A 19,268-nucleotide genomic window follows, 5' to 3' on the forward strand; every position below is an offset into this window, starting at 1 on the left:
GCTTTAAAAAATGACAACCTGTTGAGGAAACATCTGTTTCCTCATTTTTACATTAAGACTAATTTATAGACTAAGTTACCTCTTAGACTGTTTTGAGAATTAAATCAGATAATATATATAAAGGGTTTTAAAAAGTATTCACACCTGCAACTAAGATATACAACTGTGTACGGGGGGGGGAGGTTAGGGAGATAAAGCAGAAGAAAAAAAAAAGATTGGCATCAGTTGTTAAAAAAAAAAGTATTCGCCACATGAGCTGTCAGTAAATCTTGTCTACGATAGAGGCAGTATAGCAGAGTGCGAGAACAGAGCATTAAGCCAGAACACCTAAATTTGAACCCCAGATGTACATCATATTAGTCCGTGGCCTTGGGAAAGTTTCTCACTTTTTCTATGTTGTAGTTTCTTTTCTTTTTTTTTTTTTTTTTTCCCGAGGAAGATTAGCCCTGAGCTAACATCCGTGCTCATCTTCCTCTACTTTATACATGAGATGCCTGCTACAGCATGGCTTGACACGCCATGCATAGGTCCACACCCAGGATCCGAACCGGTGAACCCCCAGCTGCCAAAGTGCAAGGTGCGAACTTAACCAATGCACCACCGGGCTGGCTATGTTGTAGTTTCTTAATGGTACACACTCATGGGATTTTTGTGAAGTATGAGTTTTTATATATATATATAATACCTACAACAGTGCCTGGTACTCCCTTAGCACTAAATAAGTGTTGTTAAAAATAACATCTCTGGAGAGTTTGTGTCAGAGAGTAAAGGACAAATAAGAATCCTAGGTCCAGGCCCCATCTTTGACCCTAATCAAGCTCTGTCCTCATGAACCAGGGAACTCATCACTTACATGCTCTTTGTGACTCCATTCCAACATCTCCCTGCGCTTGGTAGCTATTCTGAAATGCCTCCTAACTCCATCACAACTGCACAGGGGACCCACTCTAAAAGTTGAGCTCCCATGACATGCAAGTTTAAAAAACAAACTTTTCTTCTTGTAGGTGCCCTGTCATGGCAGGTGGATTATTTTCTATCGATAAAAACTACTTTTTTGAACTTGGAACTTATGACCCTGGGCTTGATGTTTGGGGTGGAGAAAATATGGAGCTCTCATTCAAGGTATTACCAGGTGTTTCTCAAATTCTGTTTACAGTTAAGAGTTTATCATTTTTAAATGGTTTCATTTTACTAATACAATCACATTTGTGACTGCCTCTGAGAGGAAATTTCAACGCTTCTGGATTAATGGTTTCATATCCCATACTGAATTTGGAAGAATCAGCAGCGCTCATGAAATTTACTAGAGTTCCTTAATATTTCACAATACTATTTCTGCCTCTGAATATAGAGGAAATAGCTGCCATTCAGTGTAAATGCTATGGGATTCTTACTTGATGCAAAACAACTCTCCCAGAACATTTTTCTAATGTATTGGGAGTAATGAAATTATTCAGTAATGGGTCATCTTGGAGAGTCCAAGCAACAGAAGTACAAGAAGTGCCTCTAGAGCAGGCCACCAACAGGGGCCAGTGCACAACTTTGGGCACCTCAGACAACTCTGGGTGTTTATGCAATCATTGGTTAACACCCAAGAAAGTCGCAACAGCAGCCATACTGGGGAATGTGGGAATGTTCAAACAGCAACTGCTCTCCCATGGAGTGGGGTGGTATATAGTAAAAGGGGTATTACCTTGAGCTCCTGATCAAGAAAAATGGTTTTCGAGTTGTGTTCCACAAATCATATGGATCATTCCAAGATGTGAGAAAGGAAGGTTGAAAAAATGGAAGTATATACTCCTTTCCCTGTTTCAACCAAAGCAGGAACTCATGTTATGTATTTTATTCATTGGAATTCTGTGAGAATGTCTTTAGCGAAAAGGATTTACCCTGCGGGGTATGGAAGGAAAAATATATCTATTTTACAAATCCTAAAATGATCCTCAGCAATATATAAAACTAAATAAACCTGTGAGTTTAATTTTCTATTGAAAAAGATTTTAGAAGTTAAAAATCCTACTTCAAACGGGGCTGGGGGCGGGGAGTCACCAGGTGGTTTCTTATTGTTGTTAATTGCCCATGAATTGTGGACAATCATTTGATAATTGATGCTTATCATCAAACTATTCCAGGTGTGGATGTGTGGTGGTGAAATTGAAATCATTCCCTGTTCCCGAGTGGGTCACATATTCAGAAATGACAATCCGTATTCCTTCCCCAAAGACCGGATGAAGACAGTGGAGCGGAACTTGGTGCGGGTTGCTGAGGTCTGGCTTGACGAGTACAAGGAGCTGTTCTATGGCCATGGGGATCACCTCATAGACCAAGGGTTAGATGTCGGAAACCTCACCCAACAACGGGAGCTTCGAAAGAAGCTAAAATGCAAAAGTTTCAAGTGGTACTTGGACAATGTTTTTCCAGACTTGAAGGCTCCCATTGTGAGGGCTAGTGGTGTGGTAAGTTCAAGCAGCAATTTAAAATATCACTCTAAAAAAACAAAATGCCAAAGCTCTTTTGAAAATGTGTGGGAAAGAATGATTTATTACGTTATGAATAAACACCAAATATGAGTGCAGATGAAACAAAATGTGATTGAGGATTAAATATAGGTAAACTTGTGGAAGGCTTCCAGGCAGTCATGTTCATTGATTAATTCAGCAAATGCACATTGAGCATCAATAAACCAGGCAGTGTTTCAGCATTGGATTATAGGGTGATGAATTAAGTAGACCTGATCCCTTCTTTGTGAAGCTTAAAATTGAGTAGGGAAGAAAGATAATAAACAAATAAGCTAGTAAAGTGTAAATAAAAAATATAATAGCTCTCGTTTAGGGAACTGGCCACAGTGATGAATCCTTCTAAGTTAGGGGAACCACCTGAGGGGCTTTTGAAAGCCAGGCCTGAGAGACGAAGTGTCTGTCAGTCAAGCGCTAAAGCAGAGAGCTCTAAGCAGAGGACACCCCTTGTGCAAAAACTCTAAGGTGACAGTTTGAGGCAATCAAGAACAGGAAATTAGATGAATGTTGTTGTCAGGGTGTGAGGGACAGAAGAATGGTACCAGATGAAGCTGAAGAGGGAGGAAGAAGAAAGATAATGTAGGTCTTTCTAGGCAGAGCAAGCATTCTTTCTTTCTCTTTATTTCTTACTTTTTCTCTCTCTCTTTCTTTCTTCTTTTATGTATTTCTTTCTTACTCTTGCTTGCATTCTTCTGAACGTAATAGGAAGTTATTGAGTAGGGTTAAGCAATGGGTTGCCATAATTTAACTAGAGTTTTACAGATTTCAAAGAGGTGTTGAAAATAACAAATATTGTCAGACAATGGCAGAGAAAGTTCCAGGGCACAAGGTAACATACCAAAAGGGAAGAAGCCAAGCTAGATAGATTGGATGGTAGTACAAAGCTAAGAAGAAAACAAGGATGAAAGGCATTTCAAACCCACTCTAGGAGTGAGGCCTAATGTGAAGAAGATGGCAAGACATGAGGACATTTACCATAGAATGGGTTTAGGGAGGTTAGTCAAGCTTTGACCTCAAGTTCCTCCCCAGGCTTGCATATTTTTGACTCTCTTTTATTGTTTTATTTCTCATTTAATTTTACTCATAAAGATTCCCAGTCTTGTTTCATTTTCTTTCAGAGATTCCTTTTTCTTCATGCAAGGGGTTCTCAGACTTGACCATCAGTCAACCTGCTCTTTTAGGCCAAGTTTCTTCAGTTCTCCCCACAAGGTGGATTGTACAAACCAACCACTCTCTGCCTAGCAAATCTCCCAATGACAAGGCTTTAGTAAAGCCATTCTCCTTGACGGTAGAGGGAGATCTGGGAAGAGTGTGAAAGAGAGGAAACTAGTCCAAAAATTTGTTCTGTTTTTATAAAATTCTATAAAAACAGGTCTATGTGACCTGTTTGTATGTAACATAATGTATCATAAAATTGCCCTCTTTATAGATCAAGATAGAACAGCAGCTACTTCAGGCGGTTCGACCTGATATTTTATCCCACGTAACTCTTTAGGAAGAATACCCTGGATTTATACACCATTCAAATAACATGTCTGTAAAATAAATTTACATTTTTAAATTCTGTCTCCTGAGCAGGGAAAAAAGAAAGAAATTTTCGTTGTAGTAACTTTTCCCTCTCAACAGCACAGAATCTCAGCAAGAGCATTACTGAACTTTAGCCACCAGAGGGAACTAAAAAACTACCTTTCGCCTCCTCTGCAAGGCTGACTTGGGTTAAGCCTGCCCAGGACATTTTTGAAGCGTTCTCCAAATGAGACAGCTGTCTGCTGATGTCTGGGCTATAATATATCAAAATGCAGAAAATACCTTTTTAATGATTTTAACAAATCCTTTCCTTCTATTACCTCACTGTTTGATGCCTTCCTTAGACAAATTTAAATAAAGATGTCTTTTGCTTCCTTCTAAGGAGCCAGGGGGGAGCAGTATCACTATTTAAAAAAAAAAAATGGGACCTTTCTCCAGGCAAGTCAGAGTGAGATTATCTAGATCATTATTTTGGATAGACAATCGTCAAAAGTTCCAAGAAAATAAACTCCACAATTTTTTGTTTCTTGTTCCTGTTTTCTCTTCTTTCAACCTACACACAGGAATCTAAATCCATTGAAAGTTTTATCTTTTTTGAGTGAGAACAAATCATTTCTTATTTAAACAAATATACTTGATACGAATAAAATAATGTCACAAATAATTTATATTATATATTTATATTGGATTTAACTCTTAGCAAACAGCCTATAAGCTAATGTTTAACAATCCTATGATAAACTGTGGACACCCACCTCCTAAGTTGGAAAATAAAATAATTCAAAACAGATCATTTAAAATTTATATACTGTCCGATTTTTTTTTTTTTAAAAAAAGATTGCAATGGCTTACAATAAAAGCATGGATACAATTCTTTAAAAATAAAATGAAAAATCAATTTTGAAAACAATCCACAATGAGATAAAGAATAACAATTTCTTGGCACTTCATAGATTATTTCTATATGAAGAAAAGCAGTTTCTACAGTAATTTCCCGTCAGAGAGAAGGGAAACAGATCTTCACATGAAGTGAAGGCAAGGGATAGAAAAGTTTTCTCTTTCCTTCTGCTGTCTTTGAGTGCTTGGAAGAAGGTATTGTGCAAAATAAATGCAAAGAAATCAGTGAAACTAGGGGTTCCCAAACACTGTTCTAGGCAATGTTATTAGTTGTGATGACAAAAGTAGGATTCCATGGTCAAATACGTTTGGCAAACTTTCACACTACATTGCCTCTTAGAGCAGAGAACTAAAGGTTAACTTCCAGAAGGTTCTGGAAGTTCTGGAGTAGGACAACCTGTTCAGCTGTGTTGAAGCCAGAGGTTTCCAAACCCATTTGAAGAGAGAATATTTTCTGTATAATCTACCAATACGGGAGCTTATACTGATCTCTGTGAAGACCCCGAGAACAATTGGAACACCACTTTCTTCTTTAAACTCCAGGATTATTCTACCTGTGTACATTTCTATCAAATCTCCTCTCTGACGTTCATGGTCATTGATTCTTTCTGTGCATTCTGACCGCTCTCCTTTACTGACCGTGGATTGTCTCCTCCCATATTTTTCATTTTAAATTGTGAATAGAGCTTTCTTTGAGAATTTCTGTTGGAGATTCTGATCTTCTAGAATTGTTTTGCTTGCCAGCCACACCAGAAGTAACCAACCTGGTACAATTTTTATGTTTCTTTCTGTGCTTTGATGGTCTGTCATGGTTCCTATCCAATGCAAGCAGTGCAAATTTGCATCTCTGACCCAAGCTAAGGTTGGCGTAAAGTTTTATATTCCCATGGGAGAATCTAGCTTCCCTGTTATCTCTCTGTACTAATGGGTAAACTGTTTTTCCCAGTACACCGTTCCATTGAGGGTCTAACTCTTTAGTTTTCCACCTTTATGTAGAAGACCTCAATTCCAACTCTGGTTTATCCATGCCCAAGTTTTTCTCCTGTCCTTACAATATTGGCCCCTTGCTTACCAATACTTGAAAATTTCCCTCTTGCTTTTAGATTTTCCTGCATTTTGTAGTGCCTTAAGATTCTTCTTACATTCTTGCAAGCTAAGTTATGCATGTAAAAATGAGGACCAAGCCGCTGAGCAGACTGTTACAAAGTTTGGCAACTCTGTGAGCGACACAGCCTGAGTCATACAGCACCCCAGAGTTAGAGATCTTTGTTAGGCACCAGGAAACAGGAAGGACCACAGATAATGTCCCTGGCAACAAAAACCTTACCACCTCCCAGGACAGGAGGCTTTCTGAATGTAGACTTGCTCTACACAACTCTTCCAGAAATCTGAGAAGTCTAAATCGCACCGTTAACCCACCATCTCGTTAGCCCTGCTCAGAATGTCAAAGGGGGCAAGGGAATCAACATTTTTCTGCATTAAATGGTGACTTATAGAAAGCTGCCTCCATATTTGACCCTGTAAATCCATTAAAAACCTGGGGGCCTGCCAGAAAGTGCCTTTAAACTTGGCTCTGTATCAACTTTCATGACTTTCCTGTAATGAATTGTAGCTTGCCTGAGTCATTAAGAAGATTCTGACAGGGAATCAGCCTGAATCTGCTGTTCCTGAAGGACTCAACTTATCTATGATTCAGTGCCTAAGCAGTCAAATAGCTTGGAGGGGTCAGCCAGGGAACACAGCCCACAACTGTTGGTTTGATTAAATTGCACATATGTGCATTGACTTTTAATATATGCATCAGACAAACTTGAGACAAGAAAATAACTACTTTTCATGCCACCTTTTGCTCATTCTCTATTCAGCATTCTGGGCAAGGGTTAATTAAAAGCTTCTGTTTGTTGGCTCTGTGGCTGAATCACAGGCCTAAATGGACAGATTGAAGCTGTACTTTAGCAAGATTACATTATGTCTCTGTTAGAGATAGCAACCAATAAAATCGTAGTGCTAAGTAATGCCAAGCTATTAACTTAGCCATCTCTTAACCTTATTATATTTATATTCTGTGTTTTCTGAATGTCTTGTTCTACTTTAAAATATTTTTTCTGAATGCATGTTTTATATTTTGCTTCCTAGCTTATTAATGTGGCCTTGGGTAAATGCATTTCCATTGAAAACACTACCATCATTCTGGAAGACTGTGACGGGAGCAGCAAGGTATGTTGAGCTGGATTTTCTCCCTCATAGGAGGTGCAGCTGATAGTTGGTACGGGTGTAATTGACAGGCGCAGGGTACAACATCTTCATCGCTCACTTGAGAAATTCATTTTTACCAATGGAAATAATAACTCACTTCTAAACTTCTATGTAATCATAAGGTTGGTGCTAAGAGGGTCCACCACTAAATGTACAGACAGCGACTGAGGGAGTAAAGGTGTAGGTACTGTAGTCAACCCCTTCAGGGACCCAGTTCTGGCCCCATCACTTGTTAAAGTGTGTTAACTTTGCAAATTCCTTAAAGTTTAGGTAAATGGCAGTAATAATAGTGCCCACCCTAGAGCTGGCATGAGGATCGAATTAGATAATATGTATGAAGTGTGGAGAACAATATCTGACACTGAGTGCTCCACAAATGTTCACTGCTACCAGAATAAAGACAAAAATGTGAAAAGTAACACATTACATATAAAGATAAAATAATACAGAAAATAAAGACAGCACATGTTTTTAAATAATTAACCTAAGGGAGCAATTTTATTTCTGTTTCAGTTGCCCCGCCCCATTCTGCTACATCTTAAGGAAGTAATGCAAATCACACTTTCATGATCCATGGTAGAAAACCCGACAGCAAAACTCCCACAAACTCAGAGCACAATGGTTGGAGGAGGGAGGAGGGCCGGGGAGAACAGAGCAGGGACTCCACAGTGCTGGCGCTGAGCTCTGGGTGACGGCACCTCACTCTCCAACATACGTTTCCCACCTGTTCTCATTCTGTGGGGACAGTTACAGTATGGGTGCCAAATAGGACTCACAGGAACATCAATTCATCAGTAGAACTCAGTCCCGTAAATTGCAGATCACTCTGATAGAGAAATTGTTTTGAGATGACAATCTAGGCTTGTGTAGACTTATTTCTTTGCTTTAACTTAGAGATGCTGCTTATATTTTCAAGTGCATCTCATTTCTAAGATCTTAATTCAAAGGTGCTACTAGAAGAAAAGGCATTTTTGTCATCTCTGTTGCTGTAATTCAGCCGTGGATTACAAAATTGAGGCTAAGAGAATTCTTTCTTTTTTTTTTTTTTTTAACTCTTCTCCTCAAAGCTCCCCAGAACGTAGTTGTAAATTCTAGTTGTGAGTGACTGTAATTGCGCTATATGGGACACCGCCTCAGCATGGCTTGATGAGCCATGCCATGTCCGCACCCAGGATCTGAACTGGCGAAACCCTAGGCCACCAAAGCAGAGCACCGGAACTTAACCACTCGGCCACAGGGCTGGCCCCTACGGAATTCTTTCTTAATTAGGAAAGAGAGTAAAATATTAAATAATGCAATCCTTCAAGACTCATCATTTTAGTGATTTCCTGTGCTTGATTAACCAGTATTTTATTGGAAAAGCCAAGTTCTGATCTTGAAAACTGTTGCATCTCTAGGGGATGCTGGGAGGCAAAGGTCTGAATTACACAGCCCGCGCCTTCCACAGAGGCCCATCTTTTTCGTCTCATTACTCCTATTTAGCTTCTGCTTCTTATGCTTGGTTTAAGTAACAAAAAGTAAAGAAACATGAAGGAAGTTAACTTATGTGAGGCAGAATTAATAAGGCTTAATACCAAGCCAGTGACTATAGCATTCCTCCAAAAAACCTCAAAGGGAATAAAACACTAGGATTCTACCATCATGCCCTATCCGTCACCTTACATAAAAAGTCTCCTTAGTTATTAACTTTTCAACCAGCTGAGATGTTTCTTTTCAAGGGAATATCTCACTTCTCTTAGTACTAACATAAATTCCTTGTGTGATGACATACATCCATGCTTCTCAAATTTTAAGGTGCACCTGGGGAGTTTGTTACATTGCAAGTTCTCGTTCAATAGGTCCACGGTGGGGCTGAGATTCAGCGTTCCCAACTAGCTCCCAGGTGATGCTGATGTTGGTCCAGGGACTACCCTTTGAGTGAGGAGGTCTAACCCAATGATGCACTTGATAATCTAAGTTAAATCTCAATTACATTATAAATGATTCACCAGATGAAACCATTCAGATAAATTTTGCCAACAGTCTATTTTTTTCTAAAATGTTTACATTGGTGCAAAAACAAATTGATCACAGATCCAGAGCCTTAGAGTTAATTGACCAGGTAGATATTACTAGGTTGTAAACAACTGGAGAAAATATTTATAAAAATTGAAAATGCCGTTCCATTACCCAAATCAGTATTTATTTTAGACATTGGCAACTCCTTAAAACTGGACTTCTCTGAGAGCACTTCCTATGAACTGGAGGATGCGAACACCCCAGCAACCTGATGATTCCTTGTGCTGTTGGCAAAGAAAGACTTTAGCCTTTCCTACAATAGAACACAGCCTCTAGGAGTCCAGTTGTCTAGACAGTCCAGCAAAGAAGCATAATAATTTCCACCAAAGTAACTTAGGACCATGACTTGGACTTCCCCATAGCCCCAGTGGCTTAATCATTAAAAATTGGAGCCTTAATCATGTGATGGTTTGAATGTTCCAATACCTCAAACACCAGTGCTGTCTGGGATTCAGAGCCCTTGAAATGACATCCATTTGCATCTTAGTACTAACTATACTAAATAATTTTTATTATTGCAGCTAACATTTATTGAGGGCTTACCATGTGCTAAACACTTGACAGTCATTACCCCGACCTTCTGAGATAAACGCTATTGCTCTCCAACTTAGAAATGATAAAAATGAGATTAGACAGGGTAAATAATATGCCCACACTATCAGAATTGAAAGTGGATTTGAATACAAAACATCTGCCCAGGGTGCCCACGTTCTTCACCACTGCTGTCAGAAACCTTTGACAGGGCTCCTACTTGTGTTTGCTGCCTGAAGTGACCTTCTCTATTCATTTCTCCCACAGCTTCAACAATTTAATTACACCTGGTTAAGACTTATTAAACATGGAGAATGGTGCTTAGCTCCCATCCCTGATAACAGAGCCCTGAGGCTGCACCTCTGTGATAACAGAAACAAAGGGCTAAAATGGCTACATAAATCAACATCAGTCTTTCACCCAGAACTGGTAAGCAAAATATCTGTGCTTCTTCTTTACCACAAATCCAACTTTCAATTAAATAGGACATAGAACCCCCATTGTCAGCTTCCTCAATCAGAAGCTTTAAATGTGTTTGTGACAGTAGAGGCAGTGTAAAAGTTCATCCAGAGAGATGAGCAGATATTTTTGTTAATTGTTAAGTCCTTTTTTTTCTTTGACAATATTATTTCAAATCAGTAATTTTAAATAGAAGTCACCAGGTTCTTTGGGTTATATTGCCGTCAACATCTTTGTCTCTAAAAGTCATTTGCTTCAGTCCATTAAAGCCAAAAGTCAGGCTTAGTGGCTACAGTTGGTTTTCACTGGTTACCAGAAAAGTTTATAAGGAGAGTATATGAGGAAAGCAAGAAGCAGTGTGGTTCCTACAAGCCCTGCCCTCTAGTATGAATCTGGTTCCACATTGTGCCTCCTTTCCACACAGGGAGACTTTTTCTCATGCCATCTGGATCCCAGAGACCTAGGCTCTCAGGGGCCTGCTGGAGCCAGCTCCAACCAGCTTGCAGGAGCTGACTGTGTACAGCACTTGCCCCCCTACAGTGGTAGCTTGAAACCAGCCATGATGGGAGTGTCACTCCCACACTACCAATCAAGGGATTTTTTCCAGAGGTCCAGTTGTTCATATTTACTAGAACACACTTGCTCTATCCTATTCACTCTCAATGTCCTCTCAGTTTTTCCCAATTATATTTTAACAGGGTACAAATCCATAAGCATTAGTGTAGGATCTTGGGGTGGCAGAAATAATTTGAGGACTGCCTTCTCAAATTTGCCACTATCTTACTAGCACGTGGCCACCAAATCCACTGAATGCATCGAGTATATGGAGATCATCATTTTGCTCAGGACCAGCCCCAAAATGAGCACACTTTTTCCTTGAAGTGCTTTCAATCTTTTTGGTGTCACAGCCAGTGACTATTCTCTTCACGACATTTTTCATCCTGCTCAGGATCAAACTCAGGACCTGAGTAACACATTCTCCAATCTTCCTCCCCATAGATCCTCCCTGTTATATTTCATTTCCTTCTGGACAATTTTTTTTCTCTTTGGTGATAATTTTATCACCAAAAAATTAGAAATTACTAGCGTATAAGCTGCTAATTTTATGTTGCATAGTGTTGGGGAAATCCGTAAACATCTATTGAATAAATTACATCTTACCTTCTGCTTTCTTAACCCTGTGCTAAAGGGGAGAGAGAGAGATTGAGAATCAGAACACACTCCTCATCTCCAGAAGTGAATCTGTCACCAGAAAAAATTTCAGGTTGATGAGAAAATGTTTAGGAAGAGACAGTCTTTAAATCACATAGGGCTTATTTACCAGCTAGATTGGCCCCGGAACTTAAGCCTTCATTAGCTGATATTTGTATAGGCTCAATTTTGGTCTCCTTAAAAGGTAAGCCAATTTGTAAGAAGATAACTTAATTAAGATGGCAAAAGTTAGAAAGCTGCTCCCCTACCTTGTTTGTGCCTGCGACATTGTCACATGTTACATAGCTGCCTTCTGCGTTGGGTTCCCCTCTTCATGCTGCTAGATGTTATGGAGAGGAATATCTTGACAGTCATCTTTTTCCTTTTTTTCAGTTTTTGGTAGTTTTTGTACTAAAGCTCCCAAGTGCTCAAACATATGTGTGTTAAAAAACAAGAGAAATGGTGAATAAGGCTATAAATCACAGAAGCATCTCTCTTCTTTTAGAAAGCATTAGTAATTGAGAACTTCAGGGATGGACAAAGGGTAGTAGTGAGTTTGACCCTGGATACCAATGAGTTACTAAAATTGTACATTTCTAGATCTGCATTTAAAAGGCGTCCTCTAGATCAGCCCTCCCCAAATGCACTGGATTGTGACCATCTAAAAGGAAATACTCTCACAGGTGGTGTCTGTGATTGGGACATGAAATGCTCCTCCACCACTGGTTCCCACATCAAATGTCTTTAGGCTGGGGACGAGTTATTTAGTTACCTCTTTACAATCGACCAGCAGAACATTGTAGATAATCCAGAATGTTTTTGCTCAAGTCCAGCTCCTTTACAAAACCTTGAGCATACTCAATCGCCACATTTCCAAATTCCTACAAGGGGAGCGATGTTTTTGTAGGAGCATATTTAAAATAAATTATTATGAAGTCACCCTATTCGATCAATTTTTTTAAGTATTTCAAAACAATATATATATAATGAAGATTATCTTTGTCACAGTCATGGATAATTGAGAGCATTGATGGGTGAAAAAAATTATAAACCATGAACACGTTCTAAGTAGGTTATCGACCATTTCTAGGATATTCAATAAATATTAAGCAAAATTGCACCCTTTGAAATACCTTTGACTTTTTTCTAATTACACGTTGTATTCCAAATTTACATTCTGAGGCATATTCTTAAGAAATTAACTAGCTTACTTTTTGTGATGGTGTATTTTTTCTTTACCACCATCAGTGAGGGAGCCAGGTATCAAATATAGTAAATGCCAATTGGAATTATTTCCTTTAAATAATACAGTTATTACCCATTATCATCAGAAAATTCATCTTTTGTTTCCTGAGGAGCTAAAAGTCTTGTAGCTTAGAGAAGTATGAGAACCTAGTTTGAGACAGAGAAAAAAATACTGTCCAAAGCCTGTGTTTATGTTATTAATTTAGTTCAGTAGAATTCCTAAGGAATCAAAAATACAATAAACTATCTTTTTTTATTGGTCTCTATTTCTTTGCATCTCAGTTGTCCAATTCAGCCCACCACTCATTCCCAGGTTCCCTTTCTCTCCAGGTGAACCACATTGTTTTTGGAAACTATCACCAGTTGTTATGCTTGGAAGGAAATCTTTCTCAGAAGACCCTGAAAGTTGCTGCTTGTGACCCAGTGAAGCCAAATCAAAAGTGGAAATTTGAAAAATATTATGAAGACTGAAGAGCAACTGATATTTTTATCTAATAAACCCGTTAGACACTGTGAAAATGACAGTGAACTTGGTGACTATATTTCTCCAGGGTTGTTTAAAAGTTTCAAAATTATTAACATTTGAATGGAAGATTTTTTTTTTTAAATCACAATATTTGAGACAGCAACAGTTAACTCAGGGAAACAGTCCAACATTGGATTGGAGTCCTTCTTCAGCACCTGGTGGCCTTTTAAATTGCCTGCTTCTTCCCCTTATGCTGGAATTCAGCCTGCAAGTTTCCCCATGCCATCTAAAGGTAACCGGAAATGAGTTCAGAAGTATTTGGGGAAACACATTGATACGAAGGATGACTGTTTTTGTTAATAACTAACTCTTTCAGCCCACAAGTAGGTAAAATCAATGAGAACCTGGTCTTTTACTTGCTATTTCTTCGTCCAAAAAAAAAAAATTTACTTGAGTTGCTATAGCTAGAAGACCTCAGAAACACAAAGTTATCACCTTGGTGAAATCCCGCTGGACCACAAGCGTGTTTACCCAACAGTGTGAAATAGTGTTGATGTAATACTCCTTGATGGCAGGATTTTGATCTCGACACTGCATAATGTTTTTTCCCAATCTGATTCAGTGGAAAAAATTTTAAGTGAGGAAGTCAAATGCTTATTCAATTCTAGATATGGACATTGTTTCGATTCATTTTCTGCTTTTAAAACTACACTTTTAAAAAAAGTCATATACTAGTAACTTTCTAGCTACTAGTTGTGTGGATATTTAAAGAGAAAGAAAAAAGGCAAAGAAGAAGAGGCCGGGTCTCAACACACCGTAGCAACCAAAAACACATTTAATTGTTGAGCACATTCTAGTGGGGGGTCAAATAAGAAGAGTTGAAACAAATAAGGCAGAAATAGAGCACTGGAAAAGTATTCAGGTTCTTTTCTATAAAATACTACTTTAGATTTAGCAGCAGTCACAGGGATGAAGTGTGCTAAAAATGGGCTCTAAAAGATATCAAAGTAGAAATAAAGTGAAGGAAACCTAGTAAAAAGGGAAAAGAATGAAGTAAACAACCATCAGGAAGAGAGTTGAGAAAAAATTGCCCTACACTTGGCCAAAAAAGAAAGGGGATCTGACACCTCTGTGGGGGGAAAAAATAATAAAGCCCCAGATGTGGGCCTAATGATAACATTGATAAATTTGGGGGAAAGTCCAATAATTCTTTGATCCAAGAAGAGCCCCTATTCTTAGGTATGCCAATACTTGCACATACCAGAAGAGATCTTAGAAATCCTGATATCCCTTTCATTCATTTTGGCAAAAAAGTTGATGCCCAGAAGATACATTACCTGTCTAAAAATCCCAGACCAGTTAGTGACAGAATCAGAATTAGAATTTGCATCTCCAGAGACAGGGCTCGTTCAATTGCCCCAGGCCACCAGCCTAAACAAATCTGTTCCGAAGCATTCCTCTGAAAGAGATACATAAATATTTTTGCTGGGGTGTGTCTCTGGAGGACATCCATGCTATATGCTTATTAACATAAAAAAGAAAACCTTTGTTCAGTTGAGCTGATGCTAAAATTAGGCATCTTTAATTCTGACTTCCTGTTTAAAATGTAATTTGGGGGCCAGCCCTGTAACTGAGTGGTTAAAGTTCAGCACACTCCACTTCAGCAGCCCAGGTTCACGGGTTCAGATCCCGAGTACAGACCTACTCCACTCATCAGCCATGAGGTGGAGGTGTCCCACATACAAAGTAGAGGAAGACTGGCACAGATGTTAGCTCAGGGCTAATCTTCCTCAAGCAAATGAATAGGAAGATTGGCAATGGACATTAGCTCAGGGTGAATTTTCCTCACCAAAAAAAAATAAATAAAAAACAAGAAGACAAAATTTAATTTTAACTCCCAATTAATTACACAAAAGTAGAGCAAAAACTAAGAATCGGAAGGGGAAATAGTTCTGCATATTTGCATCATATTTAAGATGTTTTATTTGAATCATTGACATTGCAGATGAGATAAAGAATGGCTAGAAAATGAGATAATTCTTCTCAAAACAGAGCCATATGGGAGAGAAAACACAAGACAGTTGCCAAAGGACTAACTGAATTGCTGACCAAACTGAATATGCTGGATGCCTCATGCAATTCTTCGTGTAACTGAAAAATTTTGAAAAGTTTTCCACCAGTCTAACGACACTCTTTTTATTCAAAAACAGTATCCACCAAAAACATCAACTCTATTCAGAAAAAGATAAATTATGTCTTGGATATATTTACCGTTGGGTACACTAGCTGAAGAAATTTGAATGTTTTTCTCAAAAGAACCCTCAATGGTCTGTTCAGTGTATGCTCTTCCTGACTTTACCTTGACATACTTATTATATGAAGCTATATTTGAATCTATACTGTCAATGTAACAAAGGACCGTTTTCATACATCACATATTTGTTCTTGGATAGAATTTTAAAAACAGCTTTTACCATGTGTTTGCTCAATTACTCTGAGGTACAAGGAACTAATCACTAGTTAAGAATCTTATGGGTCTAACCTTAATAAGAGCATTGACTAATTGTATAGTCTACTAATAACATTTTTTAAATCATTGCTCTCTAAATTTTGTTTTCAGAAGACTATAATAAAGGTATATATGCTACTGGGTCTTCTGGCACTTCTAATGAGAAAACCATTGAGGGGACACATCAGGGCTTCTAATCAGTCCTGAATTCTTTAATAGGAGGCTGTGCTGTTGGGGACTTCAGAGTTTCCCCTGGATTGGCTTGAGTTCTTGCCTTTTCTTAGAATAAGGTCTATGTTGTTACCATAAACACAGGCATTGTTTTGATAATCTTTTACAAGGCTTATTTGATCAAAAACTAAGTTACCAAACCATCTGAGTGCTTCCGAGCTTTTCAGCTTGCACAGTTCCTTTCTCATTTTCAACAGTCACCCAGAGCTTCCTCTAGTCTCCTGAAGGATGGCACAGCTGTTGTTGGTACAACCGTGTTTTATCACCAGCATCAAATTTGCTCAGTTCTGCTTGCTGACATTCAGTCAGCTGTCATTCATAGGATCAAAAACCACGATGTGCTGTGATCACAAAGTATTGTTAGCTTCTCCATGATAATTTAGAAATACTCTCTTAGATATTAAAACATTTTGCTCCTATTATTGCCGTAGGGGTTGTAGAAGGGCAAAGATATCAGTTATAGTGCATAAATGAATTCAATTTCCCCAGTTAACCTTGATTCCATGAATGGCTTAAAATGATTTTCAGGGGGCTCTCATGCGAGAGAACGGGGTTAAGGCACACTGGATAGCGCCATCTTTATTTGTTCTAATGTCTTTAATTTAACCTCCACATTTAAACACAGGACAGAAATTATGCCTCTCATGAAGTCCCCCATATCTTGGAGAAAAACATTGAAATTACAAGGAGTAAAAGGAAAAGTGACAGGAACTAATTATCTTTGAGTACCTACTCCGTGCTTGGCACTGTTTGTGCCCCATCTCACTGCTGTGCACAATTTAGTGAGATGAGTTCCATTTTCCTCATTATGCAGACAAGGAGGATGGCTAAGAGAGATTGGCTAAGGTCATCTCACTAGTAAGCAATAAAACTCAGTTTCCATTCTATCTGGCTTAAAAAAAGGAGAGGGAGAGAGAGAGTCTCTTTCACTACACCCTGCTGCTATCATTCTTTTTTTTTTTTTTCTTTAAGTACAACTATCAACTCAGGTGGGCTCAGTTAAAATCCCTCTGCATGGAGTCAAACCTCTTTGGTCTCTCTCTCTCGGATGTTGTGTAGACAGGAAATAGAGGCTGCCTCCCTCTCTGTTAAACTGAAGTATAGGCTTAAGGGTGGCTATCCCCACGTGCTTTGGAGTGGTCTGTCTCCTTGACTTCATGCAGGATATATTCTTTTCCATTTCCTAAAACAAATATGAGAGGGAGATCTGAATATATAGAGATTGGTCCTCTGTGAATAATATTACCTTGGCTATCTTCCCCCAACCGTTAAGCAAAGCTGACAAATTGCTCAATTTGAACAAAGGTGGGAAGTGAACAATTGAAGAGTCCTTTAATTTAAAACACAAACCAAGAGTTGTAACTTTTACTCCATTGTGTAGATTGTCACTATAGTGCTTTGTGGCAACTTTTGCATAGGTTACTCAATAATTGCTATAAGTCAAAATGTCTTGAAATGAGTAAAGGAACACTAACTAAAGCTTATATATATAGTATTTATTTTTGGCAAATAGCTATATCATGGCTAACTCTGAATAAGTGATATAAAGTATTATATACACCTGATGAGGTTTAATGGATGATATTTCATGTGTTGATGGTGCCTGTGTCTAAAAGAAAGAAAAAAAAATACTGTTAACCAAGCAGATCTAATGCCTCTGTTTTCAACCTAATGGGTCAACTAACAGTTACCACTCCAATTAGGGTCTCTTTGCAAGTTTCTGTGACTCTTTGCTTTTCAAAAGTACACATGAAAATTCTCATTTTCCAGGAAGCAGAGCAACTTCTAATATGCTGAATTCCTAATGATGGCAGTTGTCATCAAATAAGTAACAAATAATTTCTTTGAAAACAGAGACTTTCTATCTTATTATTGATTAATAGATATTTGCCATTTAAAAATATTGTTCATAAATATCTATATAAATAAAGCCTTTATATTGATGTTGAAACTAAAAATTTGATAGCATAAATAGATTGTCTTTACTTGACCATTAAAAAGCATATCCATCTTTGTAAACACAGATGTATACATATATATATTTATATATGTATGTGTAAATATATGTCTCTATATTTTCTGCTTTGAACTGGGAGAAAGTAAAACCAGGAGTTTCTACTTACAAATAAAGAAAATTAAGAAATGTTTGGATATTTTTAGCTCTTTTAAGCACATAGCTGTGTCTGTGTCTTTCCTTCTGGACGAAAGTATGTTAGGTGGCCTTTCACTGTGGGTGTTGTTTTCCAAACATGAGAGGAGTAACCAAACTCTAAATTATCAGGATGCTTGATATTCAGTTTAGGATTATGCATATGCCTTCATTCTTCTCTTTCAAACAACTACCCAAATGTTGCTAGTTTTATACGTATTAATTAGAAGAGGTGGACGTAAAAACAAGAGAAGGCAAAGGTCAAAGTAGTGAATTTGATATTGATTACTTGAAAACATTTGTTAATAGCAGAACTAGATTAAAACCATGGAGTATAAAGGCATTTGGAGTTACTTTGAACATTTTTGAGTACCCAGTATTTCTACCTCTGACCAACTGAAGTTATTATAAAGAAGGAATCAAATATGTAATTTTAAGTTTCTAAGTAAAAATTCAAATTACTTTCCAAATTCATTTCCAGAACTTTCCCAAGCTGGCAGTTAATTACTAGACATCATCTTTTGATTTTGGGGTTTGTAGTTCACCATGTATCTGGGGGGTTTCTGCTGCTCATTACTACCTGTGTCCTTGTGTTCATGTTGATTGTATGGCCTAGTCACCTCGTGTTCTTCATGAGCTGTATACACATTTTGGTATTCATATTTATTATGTTAGTGTCTGATATTTTAATATTGGCAAATGTTTGCTATAACTTTTGACATTACTTTTTATAGCCCTCTTATTTTTATAGAGCAATGAAGTTCAGGCTTTAAAAGAAGTCATTGCTTTTCTCATATGGTCAAACTTATTTCTTCTTAATGATACTCTGGTGCTTTGGCTTTTTCCATAATTCTCTATTATTTCTTATTTTAAATGATTTTTCTATCACTTTGAAAAACTTAAATGTCCGTTCTCCATTTAAAAATGTGCCAAAAGTCCTACCCCATGTAAATATGCAGAAACAATTACTATAAAAGTGTCAGCATAGTTTCAATGTATTACCTTGATGATTACAAAGATATTTATATGTTTTCCAAGTTGTTGTAGTTAAGATACATCTAAAACAATAGCTCAGTTTCTATAAAAGTAATAGAAATTATTCACGAACATTATATATCTACCCACCAGAAATTATTTTTGCAATTTCATACACAATCATTTTAAGACCTTTTTGAAATAAATAATTTAAATGAATCAAAATGTGTTTTCTTGATTTCTGAAAGCAGTTATTAA

The 19,268-nt window shown here is 37.8% G+C and overlaps 1 protein-coding gene across 1 annotated transcript in view; it reads left to right on the top strand.

Annotated features, from left to right (window-relative positions):
• GALNT5 (polypeptide N-acetylgalactosaminyltransferase 5) overlaps positions 1-15,068 on the top strand; it is a 47,211-nt gene extending 32,143 nt beyond the window's left edge. Inside the window, exons 6-10 of the mRNA XM_014858271.3 lie at positions 1,005-1,122; positions 2,133-2,456; positions 7,077-7,157; positions 10,053-10,214; positions 13,011-15,068. Of these exons, the coding sequence (XP_014713757.2) occupies positions 1,005-1,122; positions 2,133-2,456; positions 7,077-7,157; positions 10,053-10,214; positions 13,011-13,151 (826 nt within the window). The 3' untranslated portion in view covers positions 13,152-15,068. The remainder of the gene's footprint in view (positions 1-1,004; positions 1,123-2,132; positions 2,457-7,076; positions 7,158-10,052; positions 10,215-13,010) is intronic.
• The last annotated feature ends 4,200 nt before the right edge of the window (positions 15,069-19,268 follow it).

Source organism: Equus asinus, chromosome 4 (genome assembly GCF_041296235.1).
Source record: "Equus asinus isolate D_3611 breed Donkey chromosome 4, EquAss-T2T_v2, whole genome shotgun sequence".
Classification (NCBI taxonomy): domain Eukaryota; kingdom Metazoa; phylum Chordata; class Mammalia; order Perissodactyla; family Equidae; genus Equus; species Equus asinus.